This window comes from Acanthochromis polyacanthus, chromosome 18, assembly GCF_021347895.1.
Source record: "Acanthochromis polyacanthus isolate Apoly-LR-REF ecotype Palm Island chromosome 18, KAUST_Apoly_ChrSc, whole genome shotgun sequence".
Taxonomy (NCBI): Eukaryota; Metazoa; Chordata; class Actinopteri; family Pomacentridae; genus Acanthochromis; species Acanthochromis polyacanthus.
The window spans coordinates 30,417,085-30,436,325 of NC_067130.1; the positions used below are offsets into that span (position 1 = coordinate 30,417,085).

The following is a 19,241-nucleotide window of genomic DNA, read 5'->3' on the forward strand; positions in this document are numbered from 1 at the left end:
GTAGTTATAGTAAGCATGTATAGTATCAATAAAATATGTCTTCATAGTTGTTAAAATACAGACATGAACACCTAAAATGGCCTTAGATTTGCTAATTGTTATATGTTTATGTAAAATTTAAGTAAAAAGTTACTCATATTCATGAATATTTGTATTTTTATTGTGTTTAATTTGTCATACATGGATTTATTTTAGTCTCAGTAATGAGCTTCCTCATCAAAATATATAAAATATAAGCAATAAACCAAAGTTTCCATGTCTTTCTCATACATTTTAGTAAATAAGTGCAAGTTGGTGGATTGGCTTTTACCCTCAGGAAGCTGTTTGCTGGACTTTTTGGTCTCAGACATCCCTGAACACCAGGAGGAAGCTCGTCAATCCAGCCGACAGTGAAGTCGTCGTCGTCATTATCACAAGTCTCCTGTCTGAATAAAAAAACACCAAACAGAGTCAAACAGACAAACTAAAACCAAGAAATTCTGGACATTTAAGTTTAAATGTGAGGAGCAGCAGCAGTGCATCAGTATTTACGCATATCAGTCTAAAATCGGGAAAATGTACAAAAAACAAACATAAAAGTTAATGTTAGTTCATTTGATCATCAAAAAGGGCTATATTTTTCACTGTAAAGATATTACAATTATTTATTATCTTTACGTGTCATATATCTCTTGGTAAATTATTAGAAGTCAGTCGTACGTCTGGAAGATGGAGATGTGACAGGCTTCCTCCTGTCTGCTCGGTCCATTGCAGGGTTGACCTCTTCTGAGGGGAGCTGGATTATTACAGCTCCTGGTCCGATGTCTCTTCATGGAGGCTGAACATCGACTCCACGGCCCCCAGCAGCTCCAGTAACCATCCACAGCCTCTGTGAAAACCACACAGCAAACTATTACTCCCACTGTGAAGACTGAAAAACTAAGTTAGAATCGGGATTTTATTGTGAAATTGACTTGCTAGTAGCCAATACAGGCTGCAAAGTTCTTCTTACTATACCAAGAAAACTCTAAAATATCCTGAAGTTCCAGAATATTTTTACCAGTAGTGGTCAAATTTGAATGCCAACCTGATGGTAATAACCAAAATCAAAAGGATTCGTTCTGGGGAAATCAACAGCAGATTTACTACAATGTAAGTTTGACTAAAGACATCTTTCTGGTGAAAAAATGACAAATTTAGGTCAATTTTTGTGGTGGGGAGAGAACAAAAAGACTGATGTTAACAGCTGCAACCAACAAATTGACATAAATCTGTATGTATTCTAAAGTGCATTCCATTTTTTCCACTTCCTAATGTCCTTTTATTGTTGCCATATTGGTACATTAAATAGAGCAGGAAAGTAAAAATTATTTCAGCTTTCCCTGGTTGCACAAGTGAAAGTCCCTGTAATTTTCTGTATGGGTAATGTTTGGTGACTGACAAGTATTTAGAAGCTTTGACTGAATATGAAAGTTGTTGTAGTAAACATGCACTTTTGAAGTATCTGGTTCTTGAAATTATGATATAATAAAAGAAAAAAAGTCAAAAGATACAAGCCCGTGAACATAAAAACTTAATGAGAAAAGAGAATTAGAACTCCCAAGGTAAATTTTGGTTGGTATAATCTAATCACAAAGATGAAAGTTATGTTACAGAAGTTTAAGATTAAGCTTTTGAGACTTAGCTCTATAACGGTTGGTCTGTCAGTCCACCATTGGGGTCCAGAATGAAAAGTCTTGAAAACTATTGAATGAATTTTCATGAAAGATTATACAGACATTTATGATTGTTGATGAGATGCATTTTTGGTGTTTTAGGTTTGATTAGGAAATGTTAGTATGTAAAATTTTGTGAAAATGGTAGACATTATGACTCTTTAACATCAAGCATGTTAGCAAGCTAACATTAGCATTTGTCTTGACTATTGTCTTTTAGAGTTAAAAGCATGGCTGTAGACTCTCTAAATTCTGTGGTAAAAAATCCTTTTGACCTTATGAACATGTTCATATGAAGTTTTTATATGCTGGAAGACACATCATTAGAGAAATACTGATGACTGTCATAAAAACATGGATTCAGATGTCCAAAGATTCATACATAACAAACCAAAGGAACCAATTCTGTCAGCTTGCAGGGTTTCAGTAACATTATTCTTCCTCTGAATTGGTTTCCAGTTCAAACCAGTATGGCTATATTACTCCAATATTACAATTTGCCTCTTTGTAATTGGAGGAGTGACAGTGTTTGATTAGAATCATAGGCTGAGTTGGTGAGTCTGAGCTGCAACGAGCTCAGGGGATTGAGTGACTGTTTCTTCATCAATGAACACGAACGAGAACATAAAACTTGAAAATAGGAATGTCAGAGTGGAGGAAAAACAGCACCAGAACCACTCTTTAGTTGTGTTATCTCCCTTCAACAACGTTCTGATGACTTAAACCAGTTGCGGTCCAAACATTTCGTGTACCTGAAGTGTAGTCTGGAGCTCGTTTCTCACAATTGGTGCCAAAGGTTCCCGTCTGACAAACGCACTTGCACTCTGTTCCAGACAGAACCGGCCTGGCATTGTTGGGACAAGGAGCACATTTACAGGTGTCGAACTCCTCCAGGTACTGCAGCAGCGCCTTCCTCAGGTGCCTCCTCTTTGTGGCAGCACAGGGAATCCCGCGAACCAGATCTATGATGGGAAGCAGCTAAACAAACCCAAGATACACAAGTAAAATATGAGCTTTTAGAGTTAAAAGATGTTTCTCGAGTGAAGAACTAACCTTGTAGTCGACCACAGCTGGGTTTTCGAGAACAGACTTGGCCCAGTTCTTGTAGGACGTTCGGTCCGGAGCTGCACCCTGTCTCTCCCAGGCCAAAGCTGCTGCCTCTCGGGTTCGACCTCCCTTTACCATGGAGAAAGACTTCTCTGCTGACTGAATGTACGAACCTGGACAGGAGAAATGTTGAGGAGAAGAACCAAGATCAACCTTATCTAAGTTAGTAACACTGGAATATGGAGATGTGTTTGCTGGTAGACCGTTTTACCTTGATATTTCTTAGTCATCGTGTTGTCCGCGCATCGGGATACACTGCTGTGCGTGGTGTAGACGATGACGCTCCAGGTGGTTTCTTGGTTCAGACAGCTGCTGATGTGTTCTTCAGTTTCACCTGTCAAAGGAGAAGAAGAGCGTACTCAATGCAGAAACAAAGGAGCTGACAGCAAGCATTCAACAGCACTCTATAGGAGGGTATTTTGTTACTTTGTGCACTCCAACAACTTCAAGACTGAAACCCTGGAGAATTAACTTTGAGCTTGATATTGATAAGATTGGTTTCTGTTAGGCAAACCTTCATGATTTGATATCTGGATAACATTGGTTGTTCCAGGTGGACGTATACTCACCATGCTAGGACTATAAAGAGGTGATATAGAACTCTTAAAATACTTTGTGCCCCAACAGGTACAAATCCTTTTTAGATGTGTTTGGACAATCCAGTTTATTTCAAGCATACTAAACCCCTTTTTGGCTCTTGGTTTCAGCCTAGAAACAGACTTTGCTGTCGTACCTGAACTCTTGAGCTCCTCTCGGCTGTACTGGTACAGCAGGTCATAGTGGCCTCCTAGGGTTCCTGAGCTGTAGTAATGCGTCCCGAAGCGCTGGAAGATTTCCCTGTAGAGGGCGTAGTTGTACTCGAGAGGAAGAGCGTGGAGGAACTGGCGGAAAGGCAACGACAGAACGAGATCGCCCGGTTCCTTCACCTTAAACGTGGACACTGGAAGGATCTGATGCACTCGAAAAAACTTGGAATCCTACAGAGGGAATAGTAGGAAATGAATAGTAAGAAGAAAAGATAATGAAGAGTAAAGGAACAAACATGTGTGTATGTGTGTATGTGCATGTAAAGAGACATATGAAAAGCAAGAACAGGACTTGATTCAAATTTGGCCACTCTAACGTGATCATCCAGTGCAGAGATGGAATGCTCTCAGTGCTCCTGCAACATTTGAAACACTCTCTGAAAGCTCCATTTTCTTGCTTATAGATGCAAGTTTGCAGTTTGACCTTGGAACACAAACTAGTGCAGAGCAAACATCAGATTGTCTGCCAAACCTTCATGTTGCATATCATCACTATTGACAAGAGTTTGGTCTACGGCTATGACCGAGACACCAAACAGTAGTCTTTACAGATACACCTCTTTGAGATCGAAGATGGTGGATCTGTTCAGCAACGTGGAAGAGCACACTTGTCATTTTTTTGGACCTTTAATGTGACTGTGAATTCCTGTGAATTGTTCTCCCAGGATAAGACTCTCAATATAAAGTCCTGAAGCATCGCAAGGAAAACTTTTGACAAAAGCAACCTATGTATGATTGTACCAACATTTGTTTTCTCACAGCGTATTGAAAAGATGTTCGGCTGCACCAACACAAACTAAACTAAAACTAAATTAACATCAGCTACAGGTTTTTGGTTATTACAGTTCCAGTCCTGGAACTTTCTGATCACACTTCATACATCACTACGTCTGGTCCTGCTAGGGTTACTGAATTTGTGAATGCATCAAGTGAATCAAGGTTGTCTCTAGTCTATCAGGTATACTCTTACATAGTTGTACATATACAAGCATATCACTACAAATGTGTGCCACTCACCTGTTTCTTCGACGCTTCAAAAGCCTTGCTGTGCGAGCTGACCTCTGATGAAGAGCTCCTATCGAGGTAGAAGAGGATGGGGAGGAATAATGTTTCTTGACTTTCTGTTGTGGTTTCAGGTGACGAACTGGACCTCCTGAAATTGACAGGCTCGGTTTTCACCTGCTGTGGCTCAGTGCTGAAGTCCTGTATTTGTCCAACCTAAACGATCCCAAATACGGAGGTTTAAAACAACAAGAAGAGTAGTGACACTTAGCAAGACATTTTATAAAACCCCTGAGTGAAGGTTGTGAAGCAGTGGGTAATAAATCTGTCCCACTGACATCATTTCAGTGACATTAAACTGCAGTACTAAATGCTAGGAGTTTTACAAGTTGTTAGCTTTAGTACTGGAAGTAGAAGTGTGTTAACCCTGTGATGAACTGGTGACCTGTCCTAAGGGTTCCTCACCTCTCGCCCAAAGAAAGTTGGGTTATGCTCAGGTTTTTCACAACTTTCTACAGGGTAAAGTGGTCATAGCTGACAGGTGGATGGATGGAAGTGGAAACCCAACTGCCACTACAGTCTTTTCACACATTCGGCAGTCAAGTTTGCAGATATTCAGAAGATAAATTCATCAAATGTGAACGTCGTGTGTCCAGTAGTCACTTGGCCAATAGTCTCCATAACCTTCCAGAGTCATTTTGTTCTTGTTTCATCCAACGTTCTTGGTGCAACATTCAGATTTGAGAGAGTTAGTGCAGAACACTCAATGTTATCACCAAACGTATCTATACAGAACATCTGTCGGTATTTCACCTCCAAGTAGAACAATCTGGGAACTAAAAGAAAGCTTCCCGCTGAAAATATTAGTAGAACTTTGCAGGACTTTCTCACACCAAATACTACCTTAATCTCAAAGTCCTTGAAGTTGTAGGGAACCCGATGGTACAGTAAGGTGCTCCGAGGCCTTTTAATAATGCAGCTTCCTCCCATGAACATGTTGTCCAACACGGCTCCTCTGGGTTCTTCTGCCAGAGCATCGAACCTGTAATCAAGGGAAAATTAAATGAAAAATGAAATCTCATTCACTTATCAGGAACACAAAGCATGAACACTACATCTCAGGCCAACAGCGCAGGTTTAAATAGGATTATAGTATCCTGCATACCCAAATAATATCTACTATTTCATTGGTAGCATCTGAAATATATATTTGTGTGTTTACTTTAAAATATTTTTAAATTCAGACATTTCCACTGTAAAAAGTGTTCAGCAAGTTTAATTTGCTGTTAATGCTTGGTGTTCAGCGGCAATATTAGATATAATTTCATTCATTTCATTTCATTTCATTTTTTATTTGAGCAAATTAATTAATTTAATTAATTTAGTATAATCTGTGATGGACTCATATAGATAGCTAAGCTAGCTATAATCTTGGCATATTATCAGACCTAAATATTTATATCATTAACAGTAAATGTTTTATTTAAGCATTGTAGCATTTGAATAGTTTTCTAGGCTCAACATCAACCTTTAAAACCCAGGATCAATCAGGCACAACAACATTTAGAGTCATTACTGTCACTGCAACAATGCACAATGTACTACCAATTATAATAATGTCATAATAACAATAACAAACATGATAGAAGAGCACCTGAGTGATGTCTTTTCTCAACACAGTCAGGAAGGATATGAGCTGACTTCAGGTAAAACTGAAGTTTTAACTTTATTGGAGACTTTTTGACGTCTAACTCACCCATTTCCCACCAGGTCGGCACCCGGAGCGACTCTCTTCTCTGTGGGACACACTACTTTGACGTTGTCACAGTCCTTCTCATCTGAATTATCTCCACAGTCGTTCTGCTTGTTGCACGTTAACGTTGAGTTGATGCATCGACCTGCAGCAGGAGGAAGAGTTTTAGAGTTTCTGTGACTCTGTAACACGTCGGTTCTCTTAAAAAATTAAAAATTAAAAGCACTGTTTACCATTTTCGCACCTGAAGTCGTCTCTGCATTCGACGGCCGCTAACTTGCACTCTTTGGAGGGGAAACAAGGCCTCTCCTCTGCCAGCTCCGGGCTGCAGTCTGAACCACCGAACTGAGACGGTCTCTGGACAGAACGAGTCCGAAACTGTGGAAACAGGAAATAAATCACACTTTAACCAACAACCAAATACTTGGTGACCAACAGTGGTTCGAACTGAAAAAACAAACATGTATTTTCTCATAAAACATCCCCAGTTAGCCTGAAATCCTTGCTATAGCTATTACTAGCATCTCAGATCTTCAGAGGTCTTCTACTCGACCGTCTCTAATTCCCTTGAATAGTTACATAGATGGAGTTTTTCTCAAAGAATAAGTACTTCATTTAAATTTCCTACTTTCTCAAATACATATATAAATAAAATAGGTTGTTTTAAATTTTTGCATTCTCCACATTTTAATATATTTGATACACTACATGTGCATCTAATTAGCCCTTATTAAAGATGATTTTGAGCTTCTTCTCGCCTGTTTCTTGGCGCAGGGTGAACAGTCGGACCACGGGCTGAACTCCGCCAGCTGACAGTTGATTGGACAGGCCTGTTCATTGCAAGATCTGGTGTCGGACCGGTCGCACAGCCAATAGCAGCTGCTCTTCCAGTAATAGTCATCATCCCGAAACTGCCTGTGGAAAGAAAAACACACAAGCTAATCCTGGATGGAGGCTCCAGTTTGTTCCATCCAACAATAACTGCAAGAACAACTGGGTACAAGTGGAAAAAATCAAGATTAAGAGAGAGAAAAAATGCAATTTTACAAGAAAAGTTCAAGTCTGATATGCTGAAGAAATTGGTTACAGTAGCTTCTGGCTTCGTCTGCTTCAGGCCTGAATTTCACAACAATAACAGAAAGCAGCAGAGAAAAGATTATTGCCGTTCTCTGAGGACGGTGTTGCACAATTCTAGTACTTTGGCTCGAAGCTCGAGATGGTTTCAATTTTGCAAAAATGCTTTTAAAAAGCCACGTGTCGCTGTCATTGTTACAGTTTTCCATGCAGGGTGAAAGCACGTAGATTAAATTGACACAGGAGAGTGTGGAGACTCCAGGAATGCATCAAAAGCAGAAGTGTTTATGGATTAGAAGTCTGAGCTGGGAGAATCTGAAGTGATTAAATGCAAAAAATATCCTTGATTTTATAAGGAAACTTACTCTTTACTGCTACTTACATCAAGAACCTCCTTATATTTCATTTCTGGAGGAGGTTTGACTCTCATTGATGTAGCAATTCTTTGGTTTTTTTGGTTGCTCTGAAGGCTTTTGGGCATCTTGTCTGATCTAAAAGGCTTTTTTTCAGGCAACATTTTGCTCATTTTTTGCACAAAGTGGTTTACAAAACCCATAAAAACACATTTACAAAGAAACAATAAGGGGTTTCCGCAGTTTTCTTGCTAAATTTCTGCAAAATTCTGTCAAAACATGTATTTTTTAAAAAACAACAAATCTGACTCCCACAGATGTCACGTTTCTGTTTTTTGGTTGCTCTGGAGGTTTCAGAATGTTTCAACTGATCTAAAATGATCTTTCAGGCAACATTTTGCACATTTTATACACAAAAGGCAGATAAACACATTTAATAATGAAAAGGAGACAGGAAGTAGAAGCAAATACAAGGCTTTGCTACACTTTCCATACTAAATTTCTGCAAAATTTTGATGAAACATGCTTTAAAACACTCAAATATGATTCCTAGTTCTTTGTTTTTGGTTGCTTTGAAGGTTTCAGGATGTCTTATCTTATCTAAAATACTTTTTCAGGCAACATTTATCATATTTTATACACAGAAGGCATAAAAGCACATTAATTAATGACAAAAGAAAACAACTTAAAGATACTAGAAAGTTTTACTGCAGTTTAAATACAAAATTTCCACAATATTTTGCTTAAACATGCTTTAAAAAGAACAAATCTGACTCCCAGTTCTTTGTTTGCTCTGAAGATTTCAGGGTGTTTCATCTTAAACAAGACCAAAGATGGAGACGAAGTGACTGTTTGTCGACATTCTTGACCTGTGACTGATGGTCCAGAGGCGTGAAAGCAGAGCAGAAACTCCTTCACACTGAGTCTTCTTTTCGTATCTAGCTTGTGTGTTCTACCTGGTTCTCTGCTGGGTGCCGTGGTTGCAGGTTCTGGAGCAGCTGGACCAGGAGCTCCACTGGTATCGATTACAGAAACAGGAGAAACCAGCTGAGAAACAGCCGAGGAGCTGCAGCAGCAGAAACAAGCTGCTGGACGGAGCCATCAGGAGGAGTCAAACCGGCTTCAGCCGCTCTGAAAGTAATCAGATTACCTGGACATCGTCAACAAGTATTCTCTGTTAGTCATTCAGATAGATGAAAAGTTCATTTTATCCCAATTTGTACTTAGTTTTGCAAGCAAAATTGATCTTTTAATGCATATAAAATGCTTTTTCGGGCAACATTTAGCACAGAAGTGGTTGGTCAATAATGGAGAAAGTAAACAGCATACAGCATAGAGAAGGTTTTGCTGCAGTTTCCATACTGAAGTTCTGCAAAATTCAGTTAAAACATGCATTAAAAAACAGATATGACTCCCAGTGATGTAACAGTTCTTTGATTTTTGGCAGCTCTGAAGGCTTCAGGACATCTTATCTGATCTAAAATGAATTTTCTGGCAACATTTGACACATTTTGTGCACAAAGTGGTTTCAATAAGGCATAAAAACACACTTCAGAATGAAAAAAAGACAACACAAAAGCATATAGAAGGTTTTTGCTGCAGTTTCATACGTGCATACTAAGTTTCTGTTAAAACATGCTTTTTAAAAAATCCAGATCTGACTCACCTTATGCACTTCAGCAGATGTTAAAGCCTTTAATTCTGCAGCTGCTTGTCTGGATGGATATGTAAGCAGTAGAAGTTGCACTCTGCACTGCAGGCAGAGCTGAATCTGACTGAGGTTTGTCTCTGAGCAGGAATATAAAGCCTCCAGCAGTCATTTATCAGAGGACCTACTTGTTTTTGGACTTAAATTGGCCAACAGCAGTCCAAAAAACATCAAAATTAATAATAATGACTATAGTAATAGTATTCAGAGCACAGAAAGTTCTTACATAACTCTCCTGTTCCTCAGTTTTACGGGAAGTTTAGAGCTCTGGAGTTTCCCAGCTGCTCAGACGTAAACCAGATGTTCAGAGTTTGACAGTTTAGAGATACTGAGGAGGAGAGAAGCTTCATTTTCTTCCAAATGTTTTCACAATCTGGGAGTAATCAACCTTTATTTTGGTGCAAGTTGTGAAAGAGAAAGTAAAATGTGCAAATAGAACTTCATAATCGGCTATTTAGTGCATGTTTGGAAGATTTGAATTCATTACAGTCAGTAAATAGTGTGATGTTACTTGGCTTAATGTGTTAATGCGTAATAGAAGAGGTGTTACAAAAGATACAGAGACATTAAATGACAAAATATGGTGCTATGTTTCAGTAACGTTACAGTTAATGGATGAAAATAGCAAAATAAAAATACCTGTGTACTTTGAGGAAAATGAAACATGTGAATCCTCTGACAACTCAAGGTTATTTTTCAGGCCTTTCCGTCTTCATTTTAGGGAATAACCCGGCAAATAATAGATTTAAAATTCAATTAAAACCTGGAGCAATTGCTTAAGACTTGAGAATACACAAAAAAAGATCTCCTTAGACCAAAGAACCTTCTTCCAGTTGACTTCAGAGTCTCCACATGTCTTCTGATGAACTCTAGTCCAGCTTTTTCAACAGCGTCTTTCACTTCGTCTCCCATGAAGTTCCCAACAACAGCTCTATGAACCGTTTCTGAAGCTTGGAACTCCTTCAGAGGGAGTCATAGGTGTCTTGGTGGCCTCAATCCTTAGTCAGATTTACTCATGAGCCATTTTTCTTCCATTTCTTATATCCAGAATTGGACCTTCACCAGATGAGACCTTTTAGCATGAAGCTAAAGCACATGGGTAGCTTAGCTTAGCAGCTAGCCTGACTCTGGCCAAAATTGAAAAATGAACTTTTAGAATCTGTCAGAGCTCACTAAGTTACATTATTATCTTGTTGTATTCAATCCTCAAGAACAAAAAGGTATTTTTTTTAGAGGAAACTGTAATTGCAGTGCAGGTTGCCAGGTATTAATCATATCTGACAACCTTTATTGGCATTGGAGATGCTGCATAGAAGTACATGGGGGATTAAAGACATGCTAACACTGAATACAACCAGGCTACGTTTACCCTGGATGTACCCCTTTATGCTAAGCTAGGCTAACAATACAATAACATGGAGTTAAAGTGGATCTCCTTGTTTCATTCTCACAGTGAAACCAAATTTATATTCCTGGAAACACAAAGTCACTGTTAAATTAACCACAGTAACAGAAATATGTTGTTTGCATATAAAACTTTATTCACATTATAAAATATCCTAAGCTGTACAGAAGTTTCGCTGTGTTTTTCTACACTGCTGGACACACTAACGCCACATGTCCTAGTCTGAGTGTTACACATGCCGAAACCAAACAACTACCACAGTACAAGTAAGGAACGAAAAAAGAAACTGCACCAACACTAATTTACAAACCACACTGCACTTACATTCAATGGGAAGATGGCTCTAGTAGAAGGTGAAGGAGATTTTCATTTGGGGTCTTTTAATGTCGCTATGTGAAGCATCTGCAAAGCCCTTGTGATGGAAAACTGAAGCCAGAGGTTTGGAAGCAGGGAGATTGCAAATAACAGCGCCCCCTAGAGGCTGCAGTGTGAGCTAAAACAGAATATTAGTGCAACTGTTGTGAAAAATAAAGATTAGGAGAAGAAAGTTGCAGTTTTACAAGGAAATGTCGACATAGAAGCGTTAAATCTTGCAGGAAAATTAGCTGAAATGCTCTCATTTTTAACTACAACTAATGTTTGCATGTAAATTACAACTTTAGCTTGTGATGTTAGGGTTTTTCTGGATTTTTTTTCATCTGGCAGTGACATTATGTCTTGATCAATGGTAAAATTGTAACCTGGCAATAGCCAGATTAATAATTGTGTAGTACTTGATAGTACTCCACAATATCATTCTGGGACCGCTCCATGTAAATCCGTTCGGAGGAAAGAGGCACGGATTGGACAATGCAACAGTATGTCCCGCCTCTGACAGGTTTGTTTTTAGCCAATCGCGGGATCTTCACAACAAGCGGAGCCAATTGGTAGATTAAACTCTTACCAAAACCCGTAGGTAAAAAAGCACAAACATCTTTACCATCCAGAAATGCGCAAAGCGCCTCTCGTTGTTCTTCCTTCAAAGAAGTGATAGGAGATTCAGCTAAAACTGACTTAATAGCAGCATCTACACGATCGTTGTCCTCCGTTGCCATGTTTGTTTTGATCTACTGGCGCTTGGTGTCGTCTTCACACCCGGATATCCCGCCCCACACACGAATACTGCTGCGTGATTGGCCCGTGCCAACTTGGCTCTGTACGAACAGTGAATGCGGGAGCGGAGCAAGATGGTTTCTTGAGAGATTTGTGAACTCACAAATATCGTGAGAAATCAACTTGCTGGCAAGGTTAGAAAAATTGACCCAAATGACAAAAACATTGAATGTTGTTCTAAAGTCAAGAAAAATTCAGCAGATTGGCTCATTTCTTGCATCAAAACTGGAAATCTCTATCCAAAAACCTCTGTGGACATGTAGTACCTTTTGATATTTTATTGAATTCTTAAAGCATTATCAGTAATGGAGCTAAAAATATAAACTTTGAAAAGCAGGTGGCACAACAGAAAAGCTCTTAAATGGTTTGTCATCTGGTGAGCACATTTGTTAATGGTAAAACTCCTGTTTGCCCATTTTCTAGACATTAATATGGTAGTTTTTGATATTTTCTTGGACAAAAATGGAAGTTTATAGCTGATAATAGCACTAAAGCGTGTAAAATGATTAGAGGTCATCAAGAGAAACCGAGCAAATAAACGGCTAATGACTTAAAAATGGGAACCACCAGAACCCCCTAGCATCCAAAAACATCACTGTGGACACAAACCTTTTGTAAAGGAGCTAAAAATGCAAACTTTGAGCAGCAGGTGGCGCTAGAGGAAAGCTCTTCAATGATTTGTTTTCTGGGGAGCACATTTGACATTGGTAAAGTTCATGTTTCCCCATTTTCTAGACATTTATATGTTAATTTTAGATATTTTCTTAGACAAAAATGGAAGTTTATAGCTGGTAGTAGCACTGAGGTGTGTAAAATAAATGGAATTCATTATCTGGGGAGCTTGAATGTCTATAATTTGGAGGAAAAATGTCTATCAACAGAAAAAAACGAACATAACGACAAAAAGACTAAAAGGCAAAGTCCAGCTAAAGCTCTGAAAGGTTTTATTTTACACACTCACAGCTGAATAATTTCTAAAGTCCCTTTTTTTCCTACAGTTAGAGAAATGTAATAAGTCTGTGTTTGCACCGGCGATGAATCGCTTTAGTCTACAGCAGAGACGTCTTTAAACATTCAGACATGAGACACGAGCACAGTGAGACAGAACGCCGGAGATGCCTGTGCATAGCCTGAATATGTACAATTATTAGCTTTTATTATAGAAAAACTGGGAACAAAAGAGGCGGAAAACGACTGCATGAAAATAAAAACAGCCTGTTTCTGTAAGGTCCGACCTGACTGGACCCGAACGCCAATTCTACAGAGCAAGTATCTCATTTATTATTATTACTGACTGACTGATTACAATTTCAGATATCGGTTTAAAAAAAATAAAACTGAAATGAGAATGCAGTGGAATAATATGACAGCAGCTCTGATAAATATGCAGAAGAGGTGAAAGTAAAGTCCTTTCCTGTGTTTTCCATCAGCCGGACACCATGCAGCAGAGTCCAGGGAATCGCCTCTTCCTCTGTCGGACCAGCGGATGTGGAGTCAGATTCAACAAGCTGCTGTCGTCTGAAACAAACAAACGGCATCTTTATCTCGATTTCAGGGTCAGCAGTAGCAGTAATTTTGTAGTTTCCATTAACGTTTTCAATGTAAACATGTCACTGTTTGTCTCTGAGTTATTAGACAGATTTTAAATTCTTTTAGGGTTTAAAGATGCTAACAGGTGGTTTTATTCACCCTGAGACAGAACCAGGTCACAGACTTCATTCTCTTTTTCTTTTATCCTTCTAGTATTTTCGTACCTTGGTTCTTCAGCGGCAGCGGCATCGTCTCCCTGAGTTTGCTGAGTAAGTTCCTCATCTCTCTCATATCTCTGCAGACACAAAGACGTTGTTTTAATTCAATCTAAATGAGTCATTCTCTAGAAAAGTGGCTTCAGGAGGTAGTCTGTACCGCTCTATGTTCTCTATATCCGTCCCCACCAGCCACTGGTCCGGAGGGAAGTCGATGGGAGACGAGGATCGGTCCTCCAGGATCGGAACGTCGGAGCTCTCGTCCAGCCGGAAGTCCACCTTCGGCTCTGAGTCGGTTCCTGCAGAAACAAACCCAGAGTCAGAACAAACACTAAAAACAACGACAGAGCAGCATCTAAACAGGCAAACATCTACAGTGAGGCTATCACTTAATCGTTTAGGAATTAAAATCTGCTGGGAAAATAAAAAGTTTGTGCAGCAAGGAAAGTTTCTTGTGGTAAAGTTCATGTTTTTCCATTTCTAGACGTTTAAATGTTAAATTTAGCTGTTTTCTGGCCAAAAAATGAAAGTTTGTGGCAGGAACTGAGTCAGGAATGTTTACAAATAATCATTTTTTAGATAAATGTGAACAGAAATGGTCTCTTCTCAGAACTTTGAATTTATTAAAGAAATGAATCGAAGTCCTGTAAACGTATGCAGCTCTCTGCTGCCCCCCACTGGTCCAAAAGACTGTAACACATGATTTCTAATAGGACATTTGCAGGATTTTTTTTGTTTATTTATGCATATATTACATTTTTACACATTTATATATACAGAATACTGTATTTTTTAATTGGATGTTAATTACTTTTTGCTCCTCATTCTTTTACTTACAAGCAAAACAACCAACATTTAACAGTGAATGTCACTTTAAATACATTTTAAACGGTGTAAATTGGATTTCAAGCCAAAAACAGTTGGTGAAATAGTTTATAAAAGCTCTTTAAATGCATTTTTATTACTTTTACATACCTGAAATTATTTCAGAACTCTGTGTTTCTGTGTAATCACATTTCTGAACAGAAAAATGAGGTTTTGTTTTATACATTCTTTTTTGATTCATCATTGCAATAAAAACATCTCCTCTAGGCTTTACTATAAGCTAGGATGAAGCTGGTTGATCTAAAATATGATTTTATTTGCATTTTATTTATTTACCTGATGCCATTTTGTCCCTTCAATCGTTTGGCAGCAGAAAATCGTCTAAATTAGCCCAACAATAAAGTGCTGAAGGTGTCATATCCTATGTAGAGATGTATATTTTGCAGTTTGTAATGAGGGTAGAAGGATTTCCAGAAGATATTTGTGTTTCATAATGATTTTGTGTTTTTAAAGGGTCACAAACAAACTTTTACTCCTGTGATGAAGCAGTAAATCATCTCTACCTGAAGGTTTGGTTTAAATATGTTAAAAAGCAACAAATTCCAGTCATTTTTACACGTGAAGCCCACATATGGTTCAGACTGGAGGTAAATTAGTCACTGGAAACAGGAAACATTTATGAAACCTTCAGATCCGTTAAACTAGAACCAGAGCTTCCAGATTATTACAATCTTCTCAGGAAGAAGCAGCTGGAAGTCAAACCTCTGACTGTGGATAAAACAAAACCTAGTAGCAGTAATAGTAGCAGTAGCAGTAGTAGTAGGCCCTGTCATGTCGTGTGGTGTTTTTCCGTGTCCGTACGTTTGCGGTGCAGCTGCAGGACTCCCAGCAGACACATGGACTTGAGCATCTCTGTGATGAACATCTCCAGGCAGCACTGCAGCTGGATGAAGAGTCGGCAGATCTCCGGCTGGATCTCTCCGTCTTCTGGACTGAAGTACGAAGAAGAAGAAACACGAAGAGAGGAAGACATCAGACGTACGGAGAAGGAGAATGTTCTAAAACGTGCTGCAGAAACTTCTTCAGCTTTTGCTGCAATTAATGGTTATTTTCATCATTTGTTAATCTGTCAATGACTTTTTTGATTCATCAATAAGTTTCTTAGTTGATAAAACGTCAGAAAATGGTGAAAAAGTTGATCAGTTTCCCAGAATCCAAGACGACGTCCTCTAATCTTTCATTTCCCAAAGATATATTCAGTTTGCTGTCACCAGAGGAGGAAAGGATCCAGAAATTATTCACATTTAAAAAGCTGGAATTGGAGAATTTACACTTCCTGTTCTTTAAAAATGACTCAAACTGCTAAATCGGTTGTTAAAATAGTTGTAGATTAATTTAATCACTGACAGATAATCCAGTAAATGTTGCATTTCTGTCAACCAAAGCATAAAACTTCAAGTTAATTTCAATAAATGATTTAAATTAATTTGAACATAAACATGTTGTTGATTTTAGAAACATTTTAAAGTCTTAAAAGTTATTGTCTTATTCATGTTTTGCTTTACTGTCTAATGTTGTAATTTCAGAATAAAAGCACTTCCTCTCAAATGACTGGATTACTGAACTCTTTTTTTTTTTTATCCTTTCAGGTATTTCACTTCATCTTCTCTCATTTTCAGCTGTTCTTCATTGAACTAAATCAAATAAATCTTTTAAAAACTTAAACAATACAAAATACAACAAGTCTATAGTGATCCCACAGCGGGGAAATGAACCAAAAGTACTAGTTTCCATGAGGCAAATTCCTCTGGATGTAAAAATAAAAATATTAGACATATAGAATGCATTGCACAGGCACTTTCATAAGTAGAAACACTCTAATGTTTTTTTGAATTTTTTTTCGTTTCATGTTTTATTGTTATTTGTGTAGCATCACCATTTTCTTCTTCCATCTGAATGTACTTAAAATTTAAATAAAAAGTACAATGAATTGAAATAATGAATCAAATCAAGTTGAATAAAGTCTCATTTATTTCTACAGAATGTTCTTTAACCTTTAGATGCATCAGTGGGTCAAAAATGAGCCAATGAGGTCATTTCCTTGCAATATCTTTGTGATGATGAGTTTTTATCACTTCCTATTAAAAACATGTTTGTGATATCATCCCATTTAAACTTTTAAAGGATTTTAACACTTATATTACTACCCTAAGCCCTTTATCACTGATAATATCATTGAAAAGGTGGTGCATAAAATGTCAAAACATTCTTCTGTTGCTGTTCTGTGTAATATTCTTCTTTTCAATCGTCAAAATGTTGAAAATCTGCTAAAAAAAAAAGTGAAAAATAAACACATTTCAAACATGAAGTTACTCTTCTGTGGACAAAAATGGCACAAAAAACAATAATACAAATGATTATTTTTTTTAAGAAAATGACCCATATAGTTTCTAATACGGGTCATTTTTGACCCACTTATGTAAGAATGTAGGCCCAATCACTCATCCATCTAGAGGTTAATATGCAATATTTCCATATTTAGTAAAGTGGTTTTCATGATGTGTATTTATTTTAGCCCTAAATTGTAGATAAATTCTACTTTGTTATTGTTCTTACTCTTATGTTTTAAAATTCTTATTATTTTTAGCATTTTGTGTTCAAGAACACAGGTTACAGCCAGAAATTGAAGAAACACTAAGATTAAAACTAGTAAAATCTAATTTTGAAACAAAATAAAGAATAAATAAATATAGAATAAAATGCTTGTTTTTACCCCCATCTTCTTTCTATAGCTATTTTTTTATTCTCTTTCCATATTCTATAGGGTGATGCCAACAGTTGAATCCAAATTCCTTGTATGCTTTATTTATTTATTCATTCATTTATTTGGACGGGACAATGCATTTTGATGAACATACAATCTCATACTAGCTGCCATAAGGTTGCAGTAAATACGCCAGATTTAGCACAAGGCTAATTTCCATCCGTTGTCCCACACATAAAGAAAAAATAAAGATAAATACAAATGTGTGTATGTTGTGTGCATACTTGTCCATTAAAGCTGATTTTGATTCTAAAACAGGTTAACTTGTTGGATCAATTTCTAAAATAACAACAACAACAACAATAATAATCCACTGCAAACATGCAGCCTTCAGGTTTGGATGAATGGATGAATGGATGAATGGATATTTCACCTGTTTTACTTTGAAACTCTCACTAAACTGATGCTGGAGGACAAACGATGCACAGGTGACAACGTCTGATTTTAAAATGTGAGCGTTCCTTTTCAGAATAAGTACTGAAACCCACCCTGAGACGGAGATGACGGCCAGGTGCTGGTGCGCAGCCCGGGCCATGGAGCACCCTTTGGAGCGAGTGTGGTGCATCTGAGCCCGCAGGGACGGACAGTCTGCTGAGATCTCCCCCACGGAGATGACCTGTTCCCGGTACAGAGCCACCAGGGTGTTGAATTCCTGCACAGTCTGCAAGAAAACACGCAAAAAAAAAAAAAAAAAAAATCTGCATCTTTAGAGCAAATTAAAAAAAACAAACTGCAATAAGTACCAGTGTTTTTGTGCCGCGGCATCAGGACAGAACGTGGAGATGCGTTTTGGTGCAGAGCTGAGCTGGTGTCAATCATGCCTGAGCAACCCACCATCCTGCTGCCGTCCACGGGCCCCTCCGAGCTCTCCCTGCGCTCCGGCTCCGTCTGGACCGCCTTACTGATGGGGAAAATGCTCCCTGCGGATCTGGGGCGCTTTTTCCGCCCGTACGGTGCAGAACACATGCATGCACACCCAGCCGAGGACGGTCCCTGCCGGCTTGTGATGGAGACGACAAACTGCGGGAGGTTTTTTTTGGTGAGAGGGAGAGGGAGAGAGAGAGAGAGAGAGAGAGAGAGAGAGAGAAAGAGAGAGAGAGAGAAGAGGGGGTTTAACGCAGATGCGCCCTGCGGAGCTGGAGCGTGTTCGTGGCGGTCAGGAGCTCCAGCGGCCGCCTGCGCATCCCAGCCGAGAGGAGAGTCACCTTCAGACCCTCCTGAAGGCCGACAGGGAGGCTGCTCCGGCTTCCGCCCCGTCGCTCAGCTCACGTGTGATTCAGAAGGAGCCAACAGCAAAACAAGCCGTCACCCTGCGACTCACAATTAACCGTTTAGGCGCAACAGTGAGCCGCAAAAAGACGCGCCTCATCCGTAAAACACACATTTATCCAAACACATCCACATCAAATTAACAGCAATGCAGCAGGACGTCATTGTTAGGATGAGATGAACACAATCAGCTGCAGAAGACAGATTCAGATCCACTTTAGGGTTTGGTTTAACCACCAGGGGGCGCCGCTGCCATTCATTAATTCAATTTGGAGAAGCATGAAAGGAACAATTTAACAAAGTGGAAGAAGTATTCAGATCCTTTGCTAAACCCTCCTGTTGTCCTCATTTATGGACACCAAAAAGTATTGTTTCCTCATCTGAAAAAAATCCAAAAATTCAGCAAAAAAAAAAAAAGATCCCCAGTTTTATTTAAATTAAATAAAAAAATCCCTCAAATTTGGCTACAAAATTCTTGTAAATATTTTCAAAAAATTAAATAAAAATCTTCCCAAAAAATCCTA

General features: G+C 38.6%; 2 protein-coding genes across 2 annotated transcripts in view; both read right to left on the bottom strand.

The window, feature by feature from the left end:
• LOC110957194 (complement component 6) overlaps positions 1-9,609 on the bottom strand; it is a 15,883-nt gene extending 6,274 nt beyond the window's left edge. The window contains exons 1-13 of the mRNA XM_051938624.1: positions 9,456-9,609; positions 8,746-8,920; positions 7,121-7,277; positions 6,596-6,740; positions 6,366-6,507; positions 5,513-5,651; positions 4,625-4,825; positions 3,535-3,778; positions 3,013-3,135; positions 2,748-2,914; positions 2,447-2,672; positions 700-868; positions 311-425 (exon numbers count right to left, since the gene is read on the bottom strand). Of these exons, the coding sequence (XP_051794584.1) occupies positions 311-425; positions 700-868; positions 2,447-2,672; positions 2,748-2,914; positions 3,013-3,135; positions 3,535-3,778; positions 4,625-4,825; positions 5,513-5,651; positions 6,366-6,507; positions 6,596-6,740; positions 7,121-7,277; positions 8,746-8,891 (1,974 nt within the window). The 5' untranslated portion in view covers positions 8,892-8,920; positions 9,456-9,609. The remainder of the gene's footprint in view (positions 1-310; positions 426-699; positions 869-2,446; positions 2,673-2,747; positions 2,915-3,012; positions 3,136-3,534; positions 3,779-4,624; positions 4,826-5,512; positions 5,652-6,365; positions 6,508-6,595; positions 6,741-7,120; positions 7,278-8,745; positions 8,921-9,455) is intronic.
• A 1,406-nt stretch (positions 9,610-11,015) lies between these two features.
• Positions 11,016-19,085, bottom strand: LOC110957197 (regulator of G-protein signaling 7-binding protein B-like). Its single transcript, XM_022203096.2, has 6 exons — positions 18,283-19,085; positions 17,937-18,109; positions 15,486-15,616; positions 13,960-14,098; positions 13,809-13,879; positions 11,016-13,572 (listed from the first exon to the last, which is right to left on the bottom strand). The coding sequence occupies exons 1-6, from the start codon at positions 18,412-18,414 to the stop codon at positions 13,481-13,483; spliced, it is 738 nt and encodes a 245-aa protein (XP_022058788.1). The 5' UTR covers positions 18,415-19,085; the 3' UTR covers positions 11,016-13,480.
• Positions 19,086-19,241: the final 156 nt, after the last annotated feature.